Genomic DNA, 23,293 nt, shown 5'->3' on the forward strand with positions numbered 1-23,293 from the left:
AGGAGCATTCTTCACTCTGGGCGGAATAGGCAGGCTACCAGTTAAAGGGGGAATTGACAGCAGTTGGGCTCATCGGTTACCAGGGAAACCAGCAGAGTGACGCATCCCTCTTACCTCTTGTACTAAGTACTTCACTGGGCACAAGTTTTTCCTTTGATAAACCATCAGCAAACAGCCATCTTGAATGGGTATATATATATATATATATATATATATATATGGAGAGAGAGAAAGAGAGGGATGTGTATTACAGTGTGGTAGCCACTAGCTAGATGTGCCTGTTATAATTTATTTAACTCAATTAATGATTAACTCATAGTATTAAAATAAAACAAATAAAATATCCAATTACTCAGTCACATTAGTCACATTTTAAATGTATCCATAAGACTTGTAAATTCATGTTCGTGTTTCTACAGATTCGACTCTGGATAGCATTTGTGGCCGTGATAAGGAAAAGGATACAGGTAGGAACAACACTTAGGTAGGATCTAATGGCAGAGGGTTCCTGGAACTTTAGGGTTATATCTCCTGCTTTGGAGACTGAGGAAGGTGGATATGAAATCAGAAAGAAGAATAAAATATGTGTAGAGTTCGGACTTGTTTTTTTCATATTTTAATGATACAAGAGAAAGCAATTGTGTCCTTAGACGTGACTGTGCTCTATAATCACATTTTCTTGATTTGCTCATCAAAAATGATCTTTTGCACATGAGCTGCTCTTTCTTGTGCTTGTCACTCCCTAATATGGAAGTTTGTTTTCTGGTTAGCACATGTAGGGTATTGTGCACAGGAGAGTTTGTTTTCTTTTGCATATTGACCCATGATGGACAGAACAAAACACTCATGGGTTAAAACACTCATGGGCCCTTGAAACTTGAGACCAAGTTCTTCTAGAAAGGGTGAGGTGGTGGATGAGAAGTGAACTGTCTCCCTCTGCACTTTCAGGACTTGTGGCTCCACCTCATGTTTTGTCCTCACTGTTAGTTCCTCTTGTAAAGGACAGTCCCAGAGATGGATGAGTCACAGAACACATGCTCTGGGAACACTGCATGTGCTCAGTCACCTTGAACTCATCTCAGCCTCTCCATTTCCCCAAGGCTGATGTGCAGACATGCTTCCATTTGAGAGGGGTCCACGTCCAGCTGCCCCTAAAGACCCTTCATGGCCGGCAGGAATTCTAGAGGACAGTGTGAAGGTGCTGCTGGGCTATTTCACACACTTGCTTTCAAAGCCCTGCTGACCTGGTCTCCTGGGGTTGACCAGGCCCAGGACAGAGACTCAGGGCAGCAGGACCCAGGGTCACTGCTCTTCTTACAACCCACTGCTCCTTCCAGACAGCCCTGCTCTTGCTCCCCACCGCACAGTCCTGCCTACCCTCTGACCTTTCCTCAGGCCTGCCTTGGTCTTATCCTTCCCAGTTCTTCCAAGGCTGGGGTATACCCAGGCAGGTGCTCTGTGTTTATGAGGCTTCCTCTGCTGTAGAATTTTGTTTCAGTTTTCCAGATTAAGGGAATTGGGACAAGTTACTTTTAACTCTAATATTGCTTTCATCCGCTCTAAGGGGCTAAGATACTTACGGAGTTCTTTTGAAGTACCTAAGGTTAGCTCAGGCACAGAACCCTTACTTGTTTTGTGAAGTTGGTTGCATGTTCTTCCCTCAACACAGCTGTTGCCCAGATTTGGTTAATATTCCTTTTCCTCAGAAGGAGATGGTGCAGAGATAAATGTTCTAAGCTCTTGATCTCCTAAGTGGAAAAGCCAAACTGAGAACCCAGGGGTTGGTCCCAATATGGATGCTCTGGATCCCTGACCTGCACTTACAACTCAGCCAAGGGATCCTCAGTCATGGAGCAAGGGAGTCCCTGCATTCGTATCCTTGGCTGGAAGTGCTAGCATCTACAAAGGTCCAGACCTTGCCCATCAGGTGGCCTTAATGATCACAGAATCCAGGGCAGCTATGGCTGGACTTATCAGTTGACTTTGGCACAGTCATTAATGTGAAATTCACCTCAAGACCTGCATTCTCCTGGTCAGCTACAGATTCTGAGAGGTTTGAGACACCATGTACACAGTACAGGTCATATCTGTCAGTGCTGGTGTCATTGCTTAAACAAGGCCGAAAGCAGATAAGAATCAGGGAGCTATTTATTGTATTGGATAACATTACCACAAGCCATAGAATTGGTCAATTCCTGTAGCCCACACCCAAGGACTCAAAGTGGAACCTGACTGTTAGCCTGTACACTTCTCCTGCACAGCTGGGTTAGAAACAGGCTGTGCTGAGTCCGGGCTCCCTCTTCATAACAAAGTGTCCCACTTATGGAACAGCTCCCTAGAGTATGGACAGCCGCTGACTCAGTGGGCATACGTACATTGTATAGCAAACAAAGACTGGGAGAAAAATATGATACGATTGATAGTGGCTGTATCTAAAGGGTAGGATTTCAGTTTTGTCAAATCTTGTGTATTTGATTTTCTTTAAGACAAGTGATTAGTGAATAAATGTAGCATATTTTGTCTAGGATTGAATTCAGTCCTTTAATGGAGGTTGCTGTTAATCAAGTATAAAATATCATACAACAGAAGTCATGATAAATGCAGTAGCTGGCATTGTGGATGCTGGGGAAAGAGTGATCTGGGAAAAATCAAGAGACAGTGGCAATTTAGCAGAAGCTCAAAAGAGGCAGGATGGGTCATGGGTCTCTGTCATTGAAACAGAGCATGCATTTTAATGTTTACCATTTTTTAGATCGACCCTTCCCTTCTGATTAGGCTCCCTTTAGCTACAAAGCCAAAGCTCTGTTTTCATTTCCTTCCTCTTGTCCTTTACCTTCCTTCATCCCCCAAAGAGGATGGCCCAACACCAGCTCAGCCCACACTTACTAACCTCCCACATCCATACACACCACCCCATGTCCTCATCGAGAAGAAAGGCCCTGAGTCATTCCTGAGCTGCATCACCAGTGTCCTGACAGTTACTCTGTGTCCCTCCAGCTCTCCCTGATGATGTGGCGGTAGACCTGCACCGTGATAGGACAGAAGAAAAGCCTCCGAGGATCATCAAGGTAAGCTGGATTTTTTCTGGTCTGAGATCGAAATATTGCTTTATTTCTCTTTCAATAGATTTAAGTTATGAATATTTGAGGGTATTCCTTCCAGATACATACAATTCCCTTGGTTGGGAGAATGTGGAGTGAGAGTCTATTACCAACTCATGGTGCCTGATTCCTCAGGACATTAAAATTGACAGCATCCATTACAGCCTGTAGAGTATGGAGCTCTCTCTCCTGGAGCGATTTTTCCTCTAGGCAGAGAATTCTGTAATTTCCAACCTAAATGGACTTGGAAGTTCCATCCTCCTAGAAAAGTTCTTGCCTTTCAGCCTGAGTAGGTTTGCTCTGATAACCCTTGCTGGGTTCCCTGGACCACTGTTTCTTATGAGGTTTTCTACTGTCAGCAAATGAACAAAAGACCTGAGCATCACTGTGATCTTATCCTCATAGTGTTTTCTCTTCTGTAGTTGCAGGTGGCCTTCACAGAACGTGAAAACGGTATGTATTCTGGAATCAGTCACTTGGGGAGGAAGAACTTGGAAGATGAGAAAGTGGGACATTCTTGCTGGTTTTAGTGTAGAGGGCAAACTGATTCCAAATTTGTGCTGGGAATGAGAGTAGGGGTCCTGGTGATAGAAAGAGATTTACAAGTAATGTGACCAGTTACTATAGTCCCAGGAAGAAGCTGTATTACGGTTAGGTGGTGTAAGTTTGTGTGCATGAGACTGGGTGTGTCTGTATGTGAAATGAGTGGGATGACTCTGTGTGTGTATGTGAACATTTTGTGTTGTGTTTCCCTTGACTTATGTTCCCATAAACATCACTGTTCCTTGTGCCATCTTTCTAAAAAATTTTCCCATCAACTCTGCATCATGAATGGGTATGGATATAAAAGTAAATAAACTGTACACTTTCAGGGTGTGCATTGATTTTATACCAAGTGAGCCTCATTTAACCTGGAAAACAAATCCTATCACCAACCAGGCAAATGTTTACTGGATTCTTTTTTTTTTTCTTTTGGCTGTGTTGGGTCTTCGTTGCACTGTGCGGGCTTCTCATTTCGGTGGCTACTGTTGTTCCAGACCACGGGCTCTAAGTGCATGGGCTACAAAATTTGTGGCACGTGGGCTCAGTAGTTGTGATTTTCAGGGTCTAGAGCACAGGCTTAGTAGTTGTGGTGCACGGGTTTAGTTGCTCCATGGCTGGATTCTTAGTGAACAAAACTGGGTTTCAGCATGCCTACTACTGGGCCAATTACAACTTCATTTAATAAGAAATCTCATCTCTTAGTACGTCTCATAACATTCTGAATGGTTATGATACATCTCTCTGCCACTTCCCTCATTCTAACTGTTTCCTATTAGAGCCTCAGGAGGAGTCCTCCCCCCTTACCTGAAGCACCTAGTGCTAGGCAGGACTCCTTCTTTTTGCAGGGAGCCCATGCTTGTACCCACATGCCACACCCAGTTCTGGAGGAGTCCGAGAAAGAAGGAGCCTCCAGGAGTAGATGGAGGAAATTCACTCCACCTTTCTCCTTTGAGGCTAATATTCACTATCGGATTCTCTGCTAAGGAAACGCAATGTCCTTCTCCTGTAGAAAGCCTGTCTTCCATCACTTGTGCCGGCCCTGTTTCTGTGTGCTGGGCAAGAAACACTGCATACAGTGAAGACAGAACCAAGATATCTACCCCAAGGATTGAGCACAGGGTGGGCACTGGCTCCCTTCCCAGGAGGGAGGACAGGAGGTTGTGCTTTGCAAGGTGGGACAGAGAAATCAAGCAGTGTGACAAGAGGATCTCCACTCATGTTGCTGTGCAAACTGCCAGATGATGTATGTTCTTGGTATTTTCTGAAGGCTTTTGCAAGCAAACAAGTCTGAGAGTAAAGTCAATTAAAACATGGAAAGTTATACTTAAAATTTTTTTTCGATAGTGAGTCCTTTGAGAAATACATACTTTAATAGAATATGATTGCCTTATATGTGTCAATATTTTCCCCACCAAAGAAAAAACTGAAAATGCTTGATTGTAAAATGTCACTTGCTTAACCATGAGACTGTCTATGAGTAAAGTTGTTCTAGAAATCGTCAATCCCTAGGTCGTAGTTACCTGATGGTGCTGAGGGGAACCCTGGTGTGCGATTCAGTGCCTGTTACTCACAGGGAGGCTCTTAAGAACTCAGAGACCCGCCCAGTGGACCCCACGTGTGAGGACAGGATTGCCGCCTCGGGCTGCACTTGAAGAGGGAAATGCTTTAGAGAAGTGGAAGGAGATACTTTAAGGACACCTGAGCCATGGGGAGTCAGGTGTGGTTGGTTTAGAGATCAAGGAAAAGTGTACACCAGAGCACAGCCTGGGCCACACTTAGGATGCTATTGGCACTTCTGGTTGAATGGGGAAGAGAAAGGACATCCCCCTCCTGCTGGAGTGAACTGTGGAGAGATGTCTTCTTTAAAGCCTGGGGAGAGGAGCTTCTCTCCCATTATCTCCTGATACCTGTGTACATTCGAGACCCTTCCTCCTTTCTTCTTTCCCTCTGTTGACTCCCTTTCCTTATTTTTCTTCTTTTTTCCCCTTTTTCCACTTGGTATTTATTTTACATATGTATATTTTATTGTTGTAAAAGTACACATACGATGAAATCCAACGTCTTAACAAGTTTTGAAATGTCCAGTCAGTCCTGTTGACTACATGCACCTTGTTGTACAGCATGTGTCTAGAACTTTTCCATTTTGAAATAACACATTCTAACCATTGAACAGAGACTCCCCATGTCAACCTCCTGCCAGCTCTTGGAACCACCCTTCTACACTCTGCTTCTAAGAGTTTTCTTTCAGTTTTTGACCTTCCGTGACTGGCTTATTTCACTCTTACAAATGTCCTCCAAGTTCTTTCGTGTTGCTGCAAATAGCAGGATTTCCTTCTTTTTCAAAGACTGAATGGCATTCCACTCTATGTATACACCACATTTTCTTTATTAATTCATCTTCCCATGGACACTAGGCAGTTTTCCTATGTTGTGTATTGTGTATAATGCTGCCATGGACATGAGATTGTAGATATCTCTTGGATATTCTTGTTTTATCTCCTTTGTATATAAACCTAAATGAGTGACTGCTGGATTTTATGAGAGTTCTCTTAATAATTTTTGGGGGACATCCATTCTGTTTTCCATAATGGCTACACCATTTTACATTACTACAGGGTACAAAACAGGGTACAGGAGTTCCACTTCTTCACATCTCTGCCAGCATCCATTAATTTTCTTTCTTTCTTTTTTTTTTTTTTTTTTTTTTTTGCAGTACATGTGTCTCTCATTGTTGTGGGCTCTCCCGTTGCGGAGCGCAGGCTCCAAACACACAGGCTCAGCGGCCATGGCTCATGGGACAATCTGCTCAGCGGCATGTGGGATCCTCCCAGACCTGGGCACGAACATGTGTCCCCTGCATCGGCAGGCGGACTCTCATCCACTGTGCCAGCAGGGAAGCCCTAATTGCCTTTTTATAATACACAACCTAACAGGTGTGAGTGATATCTCCTTGTGGCTTGATTTCCATTTCCCTGATGCTTAGCGAGGTGGAGCAAATTTTCATATGTAGATTGACCACTTGTATGTCTTTATGGAGAAATGTCTAGTGAAGCTTTTTACCCATTTTGAAACTCAGTTATTTGCCCGCTGTTTTTTTGAAATTGACTTGTAGTAGTTTCTTATATATTCTGGATATTGGTCCCTTATTCAGATACAAGGTTTACACATATTTCCTCCCATCCTATAGGTTGCCTTTTCATTCTGTTGATTATTGAAGAGACTATCCTTTCTTCACTTGGTAATCTTAGAACCTTGGCAAAGATCAGTTGGCCATATATATGTGCGTTTATTTGGGGTCTCTCTATTATATTTCATTGGTCTATATCACTATCTTGATCCCAGTAGCAGACTGTTTTGACTACTGTGGCATTGTTATGTGTTTTGAGTTCAGGAAGTGTTAATCTCCATCATTGCTCTTTTCTCTCAAGATTGTTTTATCTACTTGGGGGGTTCCATATGTATTTTAGAATTCTGTCCACTTCTATAATAATGACATGGAATTTTCTGGGTTGTTGTGATATATGTGTACATCACTTTATGTAGTATAGAAATGCCAACAGTATTTAATAATCCAGTCTATGAACATGGTATGTCATTCCAATTACTTGTCTCTTCTTTAATTTCTTTCTAGAGTGTCCTGTAGTTTTCAGTATACAAATTTTCACCTCCTACGGGGCCTTTTCCACTGCCTGCCTCAGGCCTTCTAGAGTCAGGATTGAGAAGGATGGACTCATGGAGAGAGTGAAATCCCTCCCTCCCCCTGCACCTACTCTCTGATAATGTCTAATACAGGTGTACTGGGCCATGCCCTTCACCTCTGTCTACAAGTGGGCCCCTTGCTGGGAATTCCTCTTGGATCTGAGTGTTGACTGTACTATTTCAGTGTCCACAAGGACCCTCCCAATGCCTGGCGTGGGTTCAAGAGCCCAAGATATACCTACATACGAAGGATCAGATCAGGCCATCAAATTTTCTGCAGTAAAGAACAACCAGGGGAAGGGTGGCTGGTTGCCTCTTTCTCATCTTTGGATTTCTTACAGCTGAGCTTTCCAGTGTGGTAGTCACGAACCAAATGTGTCTATTTATAATTAATTTAGTTCAAAGAATAATTAACTCATTCTATTAAAAAATGCAAAAAACACACAATTGCTTGGTCACACTAGCCATGTTTGAAGTGTGTCTGTACCATCTGGAATTTCAGGTTGGTAAGGTTGACGGTGAAAGCTATAAATGGGTCTATAGAAGTGAGGGGTCGAAAGGTGATTTTCTCAGCATCTCTCCCTCATTTGAAATTTTCAACTGTGATCAATATCTTATTGAAGGACTCTGTCTGCACAGAGCACAGATGAGGTCTGAGAACCTGGAGGGAAGACCAGGGGGATGCTGTGTGAGCCAGCAAGTCGAGTAGGAGAAATGGGTGGGTCAACTTGTATAATAACTTTATGCTCATGGTTGTGTTTGTACAGAATGGATCTTGGAGAGCATAGATAGCACTGATGCTGATGACGATTCACATAGCGAACAACTCTCAGGTAGGATATAAAGCGAAACAATTCCTAGAACACTTGGGTTCCACCCGGTTCTTTAGAAACTAAGGAAGGTGAATATGAAATCAGGGAGAAGAAGAAAATATGTGTAGGATTCTGATTTGCTCTTTCCAAATTTTAATGATATAATAGAGTTATTGTGTCCATGTCCTTTGACTGTACTGTGCTTATAGTCATCTTTTCTTGCTTTGCCATTCAGAAATTTTCTTTCTCACAAGACTATTCTTTCATTGCTTTTTCACTGTCAAAGATGAAAGGTTCGTTTCTGTTTGGTACCTGTAGAGTATTTTGCACCAGGATTTTGGTTTCAGTTTTACATTCACGTATGATGGCCATATCCTAGTGGGAACAAAAGTCTCATAGTCACATGACACTAGAGAATAAATTCTTATAGTGAGTGTCAGGTGGTTGATGAGACTTGAACTCTCTCCCTCTACACGTTCAGGACTTGTAGCTTCATCTTACTTTTGTCCTCACTGTTTATTCCTCATGGAATGCGCACTCCCAGAGGTGGATGAGTCACAGAACACATACTTTGGAATCAATGCGTGTGCTCAGTCTCCTCATTTCAGCCTCAGCACCTCCCAAGGCTGATGTGCAGACATTTTTCCATTTGAGAGGCCTCCACGTCCAGCTGATCCTAAAGACCCTTCATGGCTGGCAGGCATTCTAGAGGACTCTGTGAAGGGGTTGCTGGGCTTGCTATACACACTGGCTCTCACAGACCTGCAAACCTGGTCTCCTGAAATTCACCAGGCCCAGGAGAGAGACTCAGGGCAGCAGGACCCAGGGTCACTGCTCTTCTTGCAACCCACTGCTCCATCCGGACAGCCCTGCCCCTGCTCCCCACACCCCAGTCCTGCCTACGCTCTGACCTTACCTCAGGCCTGCCTTGGTCTTATCCTTCCCAGTTCTTCCAAGGCTTGTGTAAACCCTGGCAGGTGCTGTGTGTTTAGGAGGCTTCCCCTGCTGTAGAACTTTTGTTTCAGTATTCCAGACTAAGGGAATTGGTTCAAGTTACTTTTAACTCTAATATTGCTTTCATCCTCTCTAAGGGGCTAAGAGACTTATGGAGTTGTTTTGAAGTACCTAAGGTTAGCTCTGGCACAGGACCCTTACTTGTTTTGTGAAGTTGGTTGCATATCTAGGCTATTGTGGAGAATGCTGCAATGAACTTAAGTTCATCTCATTGTGATACTGATTTAATTTCCTTTGGATATATACCCAGAACTGTGATTGCTGAATCATATGATATTTCTGTTTATAATTTTATAAGGAACCCCCGTACTGTTTTTCATAAGAGCTGCACTATTTTACATTCCCACCAGCAGTGTACAAAGTTTCCAATTCCCTACATCTTTGCCTTAAGCTGTTAATTTTTTTCTTTATAATACACAGCCTAACAGGTGTGAGGTGTTCATTTTCCTTGCCCTGATGATTAGTGAGGCTGTGAACCTTTTCCTATATTTGTTAGCCATTTGTATGTCTTTTTCAGGAAATGTCTTATTTAAGTCTTTGCACATTTCTGAACCCAGTTATTTGCCCTTTTTAATTTTTTAATGTATTTTGCATTTGAATTGTAGTGTTTTTCTTAGATGTTTTGGACATTTGCTCCTTTTCTGATATATGTTTGTAATCTTTCTGTAAGTTATATTTTCATCCTATTGACTGTTGAAAAAACTATACTTTCCCTATTTGTTGTCTTAGAAGCTTGGTGAATTTCATTTGGCCATGTATCTATGAGTTTTCTTGGGGGTTATTTATTCTGGTCTTTAGGCCTATGTATCTGTTTCTATGTCCATACCGTACAGTTTTGATTCCTGTGGCTTTGTAATGTGTTTTGAAGTCAGGAAGTGAGAAGCCTCCATCTATGTTCTTTGTTCTCAGGATTGTTTTGTCTGTTAGGAGTCCTTAGTGGTTCCATATGTATTTTAGGATTTTTTTTCTTTTACTTTGAAAATGACATTGGGATTTTTATATGTATTACAATGAATTACTACTTACCTTCGTGTAGTGTAGAAATGTCAACAATAATATGTCTCCAGTCTATGAATATGCTATGTCATTTCAATTATTTTTTCCCTGTTTAATTCTTTCAGCAGTGGTTTATAGTTTTCAGTGTACAGGCCATTTACCTTCTAAGGGCATTTTGTCCCTTCCTTCCCTGGATTTTTCAGAGGCAGTGGTGAGAAGGATGGCCTCATGATGTGAGTGAATGTCCCTCCCTCCCTTCTGCACCTGCTCGCTGATTATGTCTAGCACAGGTGCACTGGGCCATGCTCATTACCTCTCCCCTCAAGTGGAACACCTGTCGGGAATTCCTCTAGGATCTGGGAGTTGACATTACTGTTTCAGTGTCCCCAAGGTCTCATGAGTGCCTGGCAAGTGTGCATGAGCCTAGGAAGCACCTACAAAGGAATCATCAAATGTGGCCAGCAAACTGCCCTGCAGAAGGTGTTGGGCTGCACCTCTCACGCCTGCAAGCCCTGTACTTGCTCAGCCTCAGGGCTAAGGAAAGAGCCCGGAGTCAGGGACAGAGACATTCATGGTTTAATAGATGGGAGATCTTTCACGTCTTAAGCAAAGTGGTCCTGGAGAGACATCCCACTGTAGATAGGCGATGGCAGGCAGAACGCAGCAGCAGCAGTAGCAGCATTCTTCTCTCTGGGCGGAATAGGCAGGCTTCCAGTTAAAGGGGGAATTGACAGCAGATGGGCTCATCGGTTACCAGGGAAACCAGCAGAGGGACGCATCCCTCTTACCCCTTTGGCTAAGTACCTTCACGGGGCAGAGGTTTTACCTTCATTAAACCATCAGCAAATAGTCAACTTTAATTGATACAACATACAGAGGTGAATAAACAGGGGAGTGGTGGTAACATTCTCCATATATTATATATATATATATACATTTATATGGAGAGAGAGAGAGGGATGTGTATTACAACGTGGTAGCCACTAGCTAGATGTGCCTGTTACAATTTATTTAATTCAGTCAATGATTATCTTAGTGTATTAAAATAAAACAAAATAAAATAACCAATTACTCAGTCACATTAGTCACATTTTAAATGTATCCATAAGACTTGTACATTCGTATTCGTGTTTCTACAGAATCGACTCTGGATAGCATTTGTGGCTGTGATGAGGAAAAGGATACAGGTAGGAACAACACTTAGGTAGGATCTAATGGCAGAGGGTTCCTGGAACTTTAGGGTTAAATCTCCTCCTTTGGAGACTGAGGAAAGTGGATATGAAATCACAAAGAAGAATGAAATATGTGTAGAGTTCTGACTTTTTTTTCATATTTTAATGATACAATAGAGAGAAATTGTGTCCTTAGACATGACTGTGCTCTACAATCACCTTTTCTTGATTTGCTCATCAAAAATGATCTTTTGCACATGAGCTGCTCTTTCTTGTGCTTGTCACTGCCTAATATGGAAGTTTGTGTTCTGGTTAGCACATGTAGGGTATTGTGTAAGGTTAGAGACAGGCTGTGCTCAGTCTGGGCTCCGTCTTCATAACGAAGTGTCCCACTTATGGAACAGCTCCCTAGAGTACGGACAGCCCCTGACTCAGTGGGCATACGTACATTGTATTGAAAACAAAGACTGGGAGAAAAATATGATAGGATTGATAGTGGTTGTATCTAAATGGTAGGATTTCAGTTTTGTCAAATCTTGTGTATTTGATTTTCTTTAAGACAAGAGATTAGTGAATAAATATAGCATATTTTGTCTAGGATTGTATTCACTCCTTTAATAGAGGTTGCTGTTAATCAAGTATATAATATACAACAGAAGACATGATAAATGCAGTAGCTGGCATTGTGGATGCTGGGGGAAGAGTGATCTGGGAAAAATCAAGCGACAGTGGCAATTTAGCAGAAGCTCAAAAGAGGCAGGATGGGTCATGTGTCTCTGTAATTGAAACAGAGCATGCATTTTAGTGTTTACAATTTCTTAGATCGACCCTTCCCTTCTGATTAGGATTCCCTTAGCTTCAAAGCCAAATCTCTGTTTTCATTTCCTTCCTCTTGTCCTTTGCCTTCCTTCTTCCCCAAAGGGGATGGCCCATCACCAGCTCAGCGCACACTTACTAACCTCCCACATCCATACACACCACCCCATGTCCTCTCGAGAAGAAAGACCCTGAGTAATTCCTGAGCAGCATCACCAGTGTCCTGACAGTTACTCTCTGTCCCTCCAGCTCTCCCTGAGGATGTGGCGGATGACATGCACCGTGATAGGACAGAAGAAAAGCCTCCGTGTATCCCCAAGGTAAGCTGGATTTCTTCTGGTCTGAGATAGAAATATGGCTTTATTTCTCTTTCAATAGAATTAAGTTATGAATATTTGAGGGTATTCATTCCAGATACATACAATTCCCTTGATAGGGAGAATGTGGAGTGAGAGTCTATTACCAACTCATGGTGCCTGATTCCACAGGACATTAAAATTGACAGCATCCATTACAGCCTGTAGAGTACAGAGCTCTCTCTCCTGCAGCGATTTTTCCTCTAGGCAAAGAATTCTGTAATTTCCAACCTAAATGGACTTGGAAGTTCCATCCTCCTAGCAAAGTTCTTGCCTTTCAGCCTGAGTAGGTTTGCTCTGATAACCCTTGCTGGGTCCCCTGGACCACTGTTTCTTATCAGGTTTTCTACTGTCAGCAAATGAACAAAAGACCTGAGCATCACTGTGATCTTATCCTCATAGTGTTTTCTCTTCTGTAATTGCAGGTGACCTTCCCAGAACGTGAAAACGGTATGTATTCTGGAATCAGTCACTTGGGGAGGAAGAACTTTGAAGATGAGAAAGTGGGACATTCTTGCTGGTTTTAGTGTAGAGGGCAAACTGATTCCAAATTTGTGCTGGGAATGAGAGTAGGGTCCCTGGTGATAGAAAGTGATTTACAAGTAATGTGACCAATTACTATAGTCCCAGGAAGAATCTGCATTACGGTTAGGTGGTGTAGGTTCGTGTGCATGAGACTGGGTGTGTCTGTATGTGAAATGAGTGGGATGATTCTGTGTGTGTATGTGAACTTTTGGTGTTATGTTTCCCTTGATTTATGTTCCCCTAAACATCACTGTTACTGGTGCCAACTTTCTAGAAAATATTCCCATCACCACTGCATCATGAATGGGTATGGATATAAAAGTAAATAAACTGTACACTTTCAGTGTGTGCATTGATTTTATACCAAGTGAGCCTCATTTAACCTGGAAAACAAATCCTATCACCACCCAGGCAAATGTTTACTGGATTCTTTTTTTTTTTTTTTGGCTGTGTTGGCTCTTTGTTGCAGTGCACGGGCTTCTCATTTCGGTGGCTTCTCTTGTTCCAGAGCACGGGCTCTAGGTGCATGGGCTTCAATAGTTGTGGCACATGGGCTCAGTACTTGTGATTTGCGGGCTCTAGACCCCAGGCTTTGTAGTTGTGGTGCACGGACTTAGTTGCTCCATGGCTGGATTCTTAATGAACACAACTGGGTTTCAGCATCTCTACTACTGGGTCAATTACAACTTCATTTAATAAGAAATCTCATCTCTTAGTAGGTCTCATAGCATTCTGAATGGTTATGATACATCTCTCTGCCACTTCCCTCATTGTGTTTCCTATTAGAGCCTCGGGATGAGTCCTCCCCCCTTACCTGAAGCACCTAGTGCTAGGCAGGCCTCCTTCCTTTTGCAGGGAGCCCATGCTTGTACCCACATGCCACACCCAGTTCTGGAGGAGTCCGAGAAAGAAGGAGCCTCCAGGAGTAGATGGAGGAAATTCACTCCACCTTTCTCCTTTGAGGCTAATATTCACTATCGGATTCTGTGCTAAGGAAACGAAATGTCCTTCTCCTGTGGAAAGTCTGTCTTCCATCACTTGTGCCGACTCTGTTTCTGTGTGCTGGGCAAGAAACACTGCATACAGTGAAGACAGACCCAAGAGATCTACCCCAGGTATTGATCTCAGGGTGGGCACTGGCTCTGTCTGTCCTGTCCGTGATCCATCATTCATCATGGTTGTGACTCTTGGACAGACACTTATCTCTCTAAATTTCCACACCCTCCACCATAACATATGGGTTACAGCCCCCACTTTGCCCTCCCCTTCACCCCCAACAGGGCTGGGTGTCAGACATGATAATGGATATTCTCCATGAGCTGTAAAGCATTGTTCCCATGAAAAAGCTGAAGAGTAAGCTTGAATCCCCCTTTACTTGGAGCCGTCAAATCCCTTCTCTCCTTTCAACAGCTACGAAATATCCAGCTTCTTCATGCCATCATTCAGGATTGAACACTTATAGAGCATTTGTGAAGCACCGGTCCTTTATTTTTCAAACATTTTACCTGTATTCAATCATTTTTGGCCACATGACATAATGCTAAAAGTAGGCCATATTAACATTTCTACATCTCAGAACAGGGAACTGAGGCAAAGAGGGATCTACATATCATTCCCAAGCACATGCTTCTTCCAAACGGGATTTGAATCCAGTCCATCAGTCATGGTCCCAATGGTTTGCTGAGTTTCTAGACATTCTCAGTTAAATAAAGATATTTGCCCACAAAACATGTCTGTTGGGTGTTTTCACTGCATACCAAACTGCAATATCTTCCTAAGTCCAACTTTGTTTCAGGAGGCTCTGCTGGGCCGCTGGTGAGGAAAGGGACCAAAGGATTGAACTGTGAATAAATTATTGCTAATTTCCCCATTGTCTTCTGCCAGCAAGATGTCAATAATTGTCTCTATTGTAATGCATTTCCCAGGATGCTGCTCCCAGAATGCCAGAAGAAGAAACACTCATGAGAGGTCAAGAATATCAATCCCAGGCTGGCTGAAAAAGTTCCGCATCTGGCCACATTTTAGGGGGCACCCTATAAATGACCCAGCTGAAGGTACTGTGGAAAATTTTTCATTAGGTTCACTCAAGAATAATTATTCTAGTTGATTCAGTGCCTCATATTGAAGAAAAAGCTATGAAATATTAAGCAGTATTCTTCTTTTATTCCATGTGTTCAAATTGAAACTTACTAAGCCAGCTGGTACTGTTTTAACCATGGAAGTAAACATACATTTAAAATTCAACATTTGGTTCATGTTTAAGAGTGAAGATGGTCTCTAGTTACGGTTTAGACTTTAGCTGATTTTTGAACGTTAGCAACAACTCATCCCTCCCTGAAACCATGTTTTGAGATTTCTTTAAATTATTAGACATTATTTAGAACAGGATTATATTGACATAAAAGTTGTACATGCAGTACAGAAAATTCCTGTATCCTATCACTCCAGTTTCAGCTATTAATAATATATAGCATAGGTGAAGTACATTTGTTACAATTAGTGAAACAATGTAAGTATATTTTTACTAATGAAAAGTCCGTAGTTCACCTAAGAGTCACCCCTTGTGTTGTTATATTCAATGATATTTGAAATATGTACAATATTATTTGTCACCATTATGGTGCCATACAGAAATGTGTACACTAATGTTCATAGTAGCATTATTCTTAGTAGCCAAAAGATACAAACAATCCAAAGTCCATGAGGTGATGAATGGATAAATAAAATGTGATATATACACAGAATGGAATAATTTTCAACCATAAAAAGGAATTAAAGATTGACTTATGCTACAAAATGAATGATCCAAATAATATAAAAAATATTTTATTGTTAGTGAAATTAGGCAGGCACAGAAAGACAAATATTATATGATTCCACTATTATGAGATACCTAGTGTAGGCAAACTCACAGACACCGGAAGTAGAAATTACCAAGGTCAGGAGGCAGGAGTAAGGTGGATTATGATTTAATGGGTACAGAGGTTACGTTGAATTAATGAAAAAGATTAAGATGTAGATTGTGTTGATGGCTACACAGCATTGTGAAAGTAAGAAATGCTAGTGAACTGTCTACTTAAAAATTATGAAAAGCATAAATATGTATATTTCATCACAATAAAATAAGTCAAAAATCCAACAGAATGGACGATGAATGAAGGAGCGACAGATTTGATTAGAAGGAAGCTGAAAGAGTCTTGTAACATTTCAAGAAGAAGGGGGATTTGGAGGGACTTTGAAATGGGCAGAGGGGCCGTGGGACTCTATACTGAAACATAGTGCAATGTTAGTGTTTAAGCTTTTTCAGACTGACACTTTCAAATTGATTAGGTTCCCTACAGCTAGAAAGCTAAAGGTTCTCTTCCTCATTTCTGAAATGTTCCTCCCCTTTGCCTTCTTCCACCCACCAGGGAGGTTTGTCCAACAGCACCTCAGTCCACACTCATTAACCACCTGCATCCATACACTCCCACCCTGTGTGAACATTAACGAGGCTCTCTGAGTAATTCCTGAGCAGCATCACCAGTGTCCTGACATTAACCCTGTGTCCTCCTAGAGCCCCCTGAGGACCTGTTGGAAGAACTGCCCTATGTGAGGGCAGTTGAAGAGGCTCCTTCTACCTCCAGGGTAAGCTCCCCTTATTTATCAGAGATTAAAAGTTTGCTTCATTTCTTTCTTTTCCAATTGATTTCAGATATGAAGATCTACAGTGTTCAAGACAGCTGATGTATACAGTTTTGCTTGGTTGGATGAATGCTGATTGAAGGTCTTTCCCAACAGATAACTCATTCAAAAGTCCATTTAAAAAATGGCAACATCAGTTAGAAACTGTATAGTCAGACACACTTTCCTCAGCAGAAAATTTCCCTCCTTGAAATAGACTTTTGTATTTGCCCCTCAAATTGGACCTGAGAGATCTTCCAGGCAAAGCTCCAGCCTTTCCCACAGCTGTCTTCTCTGGTTTCTTTTGGGGCTATTGACTCAACAACAGTTCCCAATTTGGTTTTCTGAGGACAAAAAAAGAGATGAAATACCTGTGTCCGCAGAGCACAGGATGCTGAGATCCTTACACTGTTTTCTCTTCTCTAATCACAGGTGGATAGGACAGCAAACAAAAACGGTACGTATTCAGAGATCACCCCTCTGCTGAGGAACAATCTAGATGATGAAGACGGTGGGACTCTCTTGCTGGCTTTGCTTGGAGAGACACCCTGATTCAGGGTCCCTACAGGGATGAGGGCTGGGGGTGTAGAGCTAGAGACTGATTTCCCAGTAAAAAGCCATGCCCAAGTTCTATGGTCCTGGAAGTAACTGCATCATTTAGATGATGTGGGTTTGTATGTATCAGGGTTGGGGTGTGGTCCATGTGTGAGCCTATGTGGTGTGTTTGTGAACCTCCATGCATAAGCGTGTGTGTGTTTCCTGAGGAGATATTTCCCTCTTACACAGCACAATTCACCTGTCAACAAAGCTCATCACCACTGCACACTGTCTGTCCACAACCTTGTTCTTCCCTCAACACAGCTGTTGCCCAGATTTGGTTAATATTCCTTTTCCTCAGAAGGAGATGGTGCAGAGATAAATGTTCTAAGCTCTTGACCTCCTAAGTGGAAAAGCCAAACTGAGAACCCAGGGGTGGGTCCCAATGTGGGTGCTCTGGATCCCTGACCTGCACTTACCACTCAGCCAAGGGATCCTCAGTCATGGAGCAAGGGAGTCCCTGCATCCGTATCCTTGGCTGGAAGTCCTAGCATCTCCAAAGGTCCAGACCTTGCCCATCAGGTGGCCTTAGTGGTCACAGAATCCAGGGCAGCTATGGGTGGGCTTATCAGTTGACTTTGGCACAGTCATTAAGGTGAAATTCACCTCAGGACCTGCATTCTCCTGGTCAGCTCACAGATTCTGAGAGGTGTGAGACCCCATGTATACAGTACAGGTCATATCTGTCAGTGCTGGTGTCATTGCTTAAACAAGGCCAAAAGCAGATAAGAATCAGGGAGCTATTTTATTGTATTGGATAACATTACCATAAGCCTTAGAATTGGTCAATTCCTGTAGCCCACACCCAAGGACTCAAAGTGGAACCTGACTGTTAGCCTGTACACTTCTCCTGCACAGCTGGGTTAGAGACAGGCTGTGCTCAGTCCGGGCTCCCTCTTCATAACGAAGTGTCCCACTTATGGAACAGCTCCCTAGAGTATGGACAGGCCCTGACTCAGTGGGCATACGTACATTGTATAGAAAACAAAGACTGGGAGAAAAATATGACACGATTGATAGTGGCTGTATCTAAAGGGTAGGATTTCAGTTTTGTCAAATCTTGTGTATTTGATTTTCTTTAAGAGAAGTGATTAGTGAATAAATATAGCATATTTTGTCTAGGATTGAATTCAGTCCTTTAATGGAGGTTGCTGTTAATCAAGTATAAAATATCATACAACAGAAGACATGATAAATGCAGTAGCTGGCATTGTGGATGCTGGGGAAAGAGTGATCTGGGAAAAATCAAGAGACAGTGGCAATTTAGCAGAAGCTCAAAAGAGGCAGGATGGGTCATGGGTCTGTGTCATTGAAACAGAGCATGCATTTTAGTGTTTACCATTTTTTAGATCGACCCTTCCCTTCTGATTAGGCTCCCCTTAGCTAGAAAGCCAAAGCTCTGTTTTCATTTCCTTCCTCTTGTCCTTTGCCTTTCTTCCTCCACCAAAGAGGATGGCCCAACACCAGCTCACGCCACACTTACTAACCTCCCACATCCATACACACCACCCCATGTCCTCATCGAGAAGAAAGCCCCTGAGTAATTCCTGAGCAGCATCACCAGTGTCCTGACAGTTACTCTGTGTCCCTCCAGCTCTCCCTGAGTATGTGGCGGTTGACATGCACCATGATAGGACAGAAGAAAAGCCTCCGTGGATCCCCAAGGTAAGCTAGATTTCTTCTGGTCTGAGATAGAAATATTTCTTTATTTCTCTTTCAATAGAATTAAGTTATGAATATTTGAGGGTATTCATTCCAGATACATACAATTCCCTTGGTTGGGAGAATGTGGAGTGAGAGTCTGTTACCAACTCATGGTGCCTGATTCCACAGGACATTAAAATTGACTGCATCCATTACAGCCTGTAGAGTACAGAGTTCTCTCTCCTACAGCGATTTTTCCTCTAGGCAAAGAATTCTGTAATTTCCAACCTAAATGGACTTGGAAGTTCCATCCTCCTAGCAAAGTTCTTGCCTTTCAGCCTGAGTAGGTTTGCTCTGATAACCCTTGCTGGGTTCCCTGGACCACTGTTTCTTATCAGGTTTTCTACTGTCAGCAAATGAACAAAAGACCTGAGCATCACTGTGATCTTATCCTCATAGTGTTTTCTCTTCTGTAATTGCAGGTGACCTTCCCAGAACGTGAAAACGGTATGTATTCTGGAATCAGTCACTTGGGGAGGAAGAACTTTGAAGATGAGAAAGTGGGACATTCTTGCTGGTTTTAGTGTAGAGGGCAAACTGATTCCAAATTTGTGCTGGGAATGAGAGTAGGGTCCCTGGTGATAGAAAGTGATTTACAAGTAATGTGACCAATTACTATAGTCCCAGGAAGAATCTGCATTACGGTTAGGTGGTGTAGGTTTGTGTGCATGAGACTGGGTGTGTCTGTATGTGAAATGAGTGGGATGACTCTGTGTGTGTATGTGAACTTTTTGTGTTGTGTTTCCCTTGATTTATGTTCCCCTAAACATCACTGTTACTGGTGCCAACTTTCTAGAAAATATTCCCATCACCACTGCATCATGAATGGGTATGGATATAAAAGTAAATAAACTGTACACTTTCAGTGTGTGCATTGATTTTATACCAAGTGAGCCTCATTTAACCTGGAAAACAAATCCTATCACCACCCAGGCAAATGTTTACTGGATTCTTTTTTTTTTTTTTTTGGCTGTGTTGGCTCTTCGTTGCAGTGCACGGGCTTCTCATTTCGGTGGCTTCTCTTGTTCCAGAGCACGGGCTCTAGGTTCATGGGCTTCAATAGTTGTGGCACGTGGGCTCAGTAGTTGTGATTTGCGGGCTCTAGAGCACAGGCTTTGTAGTTGTGGTGCACGGACTTAGTTGCTCCATGGCTGGATTCTTAATGAACACAACTGGGTTTCAGCATCCCTACTACTGGGTCAATTACAACTTCATTTAATAAGAAATCTCATCTCTTAGTAGGTCTCATAGCATTCTGAATGGCTATGATACATCTCTCTGCCACTTCCCTCATTGTGTTTCCTATTAGAGCCTCGGGATGAGTCCTCCCCCCTTACCTGAAGCACCTAGTGCTAGGCAGGCCTCCTTCCTTTTGCAGGGAGCCCATGCTTGTACCCACATGCCACACCCAGTTCTGGAGGAGTCCGAGAAAGAAGGAGCCTCCAGGAGTAGATGGAGGAAATTCACTCCACCTTTCTCCTTTGAGGCTAATATTCACTATCGGATTCTGTGCTAAGGAAACGAAATGTCCTTCTCCTGTGGAAAGTCTGTCTTCCATCACTTGTGCCGACTCTGTTTCTGTGTGCTGGGCAAGAAACACTGCATACAGTGAAGACAGACCCAAGAGATCTACCCCAGGTATTGATCTCAGGGTGGGCACTGGCTCTGTCTGTCCTGTCCGTGATCCATCATTCATCATGGTTGTGACTCTTGGACAGACACTTATCTCTCTAAATTTCCACACCCTCCACCATAACATATGGGTTACAGCCCCCACTTTGCCCTCCCCTTCACCCCCAACAGGGCTGGGTGTCAGACATGATAATGGATATTCTCCATGAGCTGTAAAGCATTGTTCCCATGAAAAAGCTGAAGAGTAAGCTTGAATCCCCCTTTACTTGGAGCCGTCAAATCCCTTCTCTCCTTTCAACAGCTACGAAATATCCAGCTTCTTCTTGCCATCATTCAGGATTGAACATTTATAGAGAATTTGTGAAGCACCGGTCCTTTATTTTTCAAACATTTTACCTGTATTCAATCATTTTTGGCCACATGACATAATGCTAAAAGTAGGCCATATTAACATTTCTACATCTCAGAACAGGGAACTGAGGCAAAGAGGGATCTACATATCATTCCCAAGTACATGCTTCTTCCAAACGGGATTTGAATCCAGTCCATCAGTCATGGTCCCAATGGTTTGCTGAGTTTCTAGACATTCTCAGTTAAATAAAGATATTTGCCCACAAAACATGTCTGTTGGGTGTTTTCACTGCATACCAAACTGCAATATCTTCCTAAGTCCAACTTTGTTTCAGGAGGCTCTGCTGGGCAGCTGGTGAGGAAAGGGACCAAAGGATTGAACTGTGAATAAATTATTGCTAATTTCCCCATTGTCTTCTGCCAGCAAGATGTCAATAATTGTCTCTATTGTAATGCATTTCCCAGGATGCTGCTCCCAGAGTGCCAGAAGAAGAAACACTCATCAGAGGTCAAGAATATCAACCCCAGGCTGGCTGAAAAAGTTCCGCATCTGGCCACATTTTAGGGGGCACCCTATAAATGACCCAGCTGAAGGTACTGTGGAAAATTTTTCATTAGGTTCACTCAAGAATAATTATTCTAGTTGATTCAGTGCCTCATATTGAAGAAAAAGCTATGAAATATTAAGCAGTATTCTTCTTTTATTCCATGTGTTCAAATTGAAACTTACTAAGCCAGCTGGTACTGTTTTAACCATGGAAGTAAACATACATTTAAAATTCAACATTTGGTTCATGTTTAAGAGTGAAGATGGTCTCTAGTTATGGTTTAGACATTAGCTGATTTTTGAACGTTAGCAACAACACATCCCTCCCTAAAACCATGTTTTGAGATTTCTTTAAATTATTAGACATTATTTAGAACAGGATTATATTGACATAAAAGTTGTACATGCAGTACAGAAAATTCCTGTATCCTATCACTCCAGTTTCAGCTATTAATAATATATAGCATAGGTGAAGTACATTTGTTACAATTAGTGAAACAATGTAAGTATATTTTTACTAATGAAAAGTCCGTAGTTCACCTAAGAGTCACCCCTTGTGTTGTTATATTCAATGATATTTGAAATATGTACAATATTATTTGTCACCATTATGGTGCCATACAGAAATGTGTACACTAATGTTCATAGTAGCATTATTCTTAGTAGCCAAAAGATACAAACAATCCAAAGTCCATGAGGTGATGAATGGATAAATAAAATGTGATATATACACAGAATGGAATAATTTTCAACCATAAAAAGGAATTAAAGATTGACTTATGCTACAAAATGAATGATCCAAATAATATAAAAAATATTTTATTGTTAGTGAAATTAGGCAGGCACAGAAAGACAAATATTATATGATTCCACTATTATGAGGTACCTAGTGTAGGCAAACTCACAGACACCGGAAGTAGAAATTACCAAGGTCAGGAGGCAGGAGTAAGGTGGATTATGATTTAATGGGTACAGAGGTTACGTTGAATTAATGAAAAAGATTAAGATGTAGATTGTGTTGATGGCTACACAGCATTGTGAAAGTAAGAAATGCTAGTGAACTGTCTACTTAAAAATTATGAAAAGCATAAATATGTATATTTCATCACAATAAAATAAGTCAAAAATCCAACAGAATGGACGATGAATGAAGGAGCGACAGATTTGATTAGAAGGAAGCTGAAAGAGTCTTGTAACATTTCAAGAAGAAGGGGGATTTGGAGGGACTTTGAAATGGGCAGAGGGGCCGTGGGACTCTATACTGAAACATAGTGCAATGTTAGTGTTTAAGCTTTTTCAGACTGACACTTTCAAATTGATTAGGTTCCCTACAGCTAGAAAGCTAAAGGTTCTCTTCCTCATTTCTGAAATGTTCCTCCCCTTTGCCTTCCTCCACCCACCAGGGAGGTTTGTCCAACAGCACCTCAGTCCACACTCATTAACCACCTGCATCCATACACTCCCACCCTGTGTGAACATTAACGAGGCTCTCTGAGTAATTCCTGAGCAGCATCACCAGTGTCCTGACATTAACCCTGTGTCCTCCTAGAGCCCCCTGAGGACCTGTTGGAAGAACTGCCCTATGTGAGGGCAGTTGAAGAGGCTCCTTCTACCTCCAGGGTAAGCTCCCCTTATTTATCAGAGATTAAAAGTTTGCTTCATTTCTTTCTTTTCCAATTGATTTCAGATATGAAGATCTACAGTGTTCAAGACAGCTGATGTATACAGTTTTGCTTGGTTGGATGAATGCTGATTGAAGGTCTTT

At 42.2% G+C, this 23,293-nt stretch overlaps 1 protein-coding gene across 1 annotated transcript in view; it reads left to right on the forward strand.

The window, feature by feature from the left end:
- Window positions 1–1,164: 1,164 nt before the first annotated feature.
- The window catches only part of LOC309800880 (uncharacterized protein), a gene marked incomplete at both ends in the record, with an annotated part of 28,437 nt that continues 6,308 nt past the window's right edge, over window positions 1,165–23,293 (forward strand). Inside the window, 10 exons of the mRNA XM_082615188.1 lie at window positions 1,165–1,198; window positions 2,998–3,068; window positions 3,524–3,554; window positions 8,111–8,176; window positions 12,403–12,473; window positions 12,935–12,959; window positions 14,960–15,088; window positions 16,591–16,661; window positions 17,130–17,154; window positions 23,078–23,148. Of these exons, the coding sequence (XP_082471314.1) occupies window positions 1,165–1,198; window positions 2,998–3,068; window positions 3,524–3,554; window positions 8,111–8,176; window positions 12,403–12,473; window positions 12,935–12,959; window positions 14,960–15,088; window positions 16,591–16,661; window positions 17,130–17,154; window positions 23,078–23,148 (594 nt within the window). The remainder of the gene's footprint in view (window positions 1,199–2,997; window positions 3,069–3,523; window positions 3,555–8,110; window positions 8,177–12,402; window positions 12,474–12,934; window positions 12,960–14,959; window positions 15,089–16,590; window positions 16,662–17,129; window positions 17,155–23,077; window positions 23,149–23,293) is intronic.

The sequence above is a fragment of the Mesoplodon mirus genome (genome assembly GCF_964341445.2).
Source record: "Mesoplodon mirus genome assembly, chromosome: 3".
Classification (NCBI taxonomy): Eukaryota; Metazoa; Chordata; class Mammalia; order Artiodactyla; family Ziphiidae; genus Mesoplodon; species Mesoplodon mirus.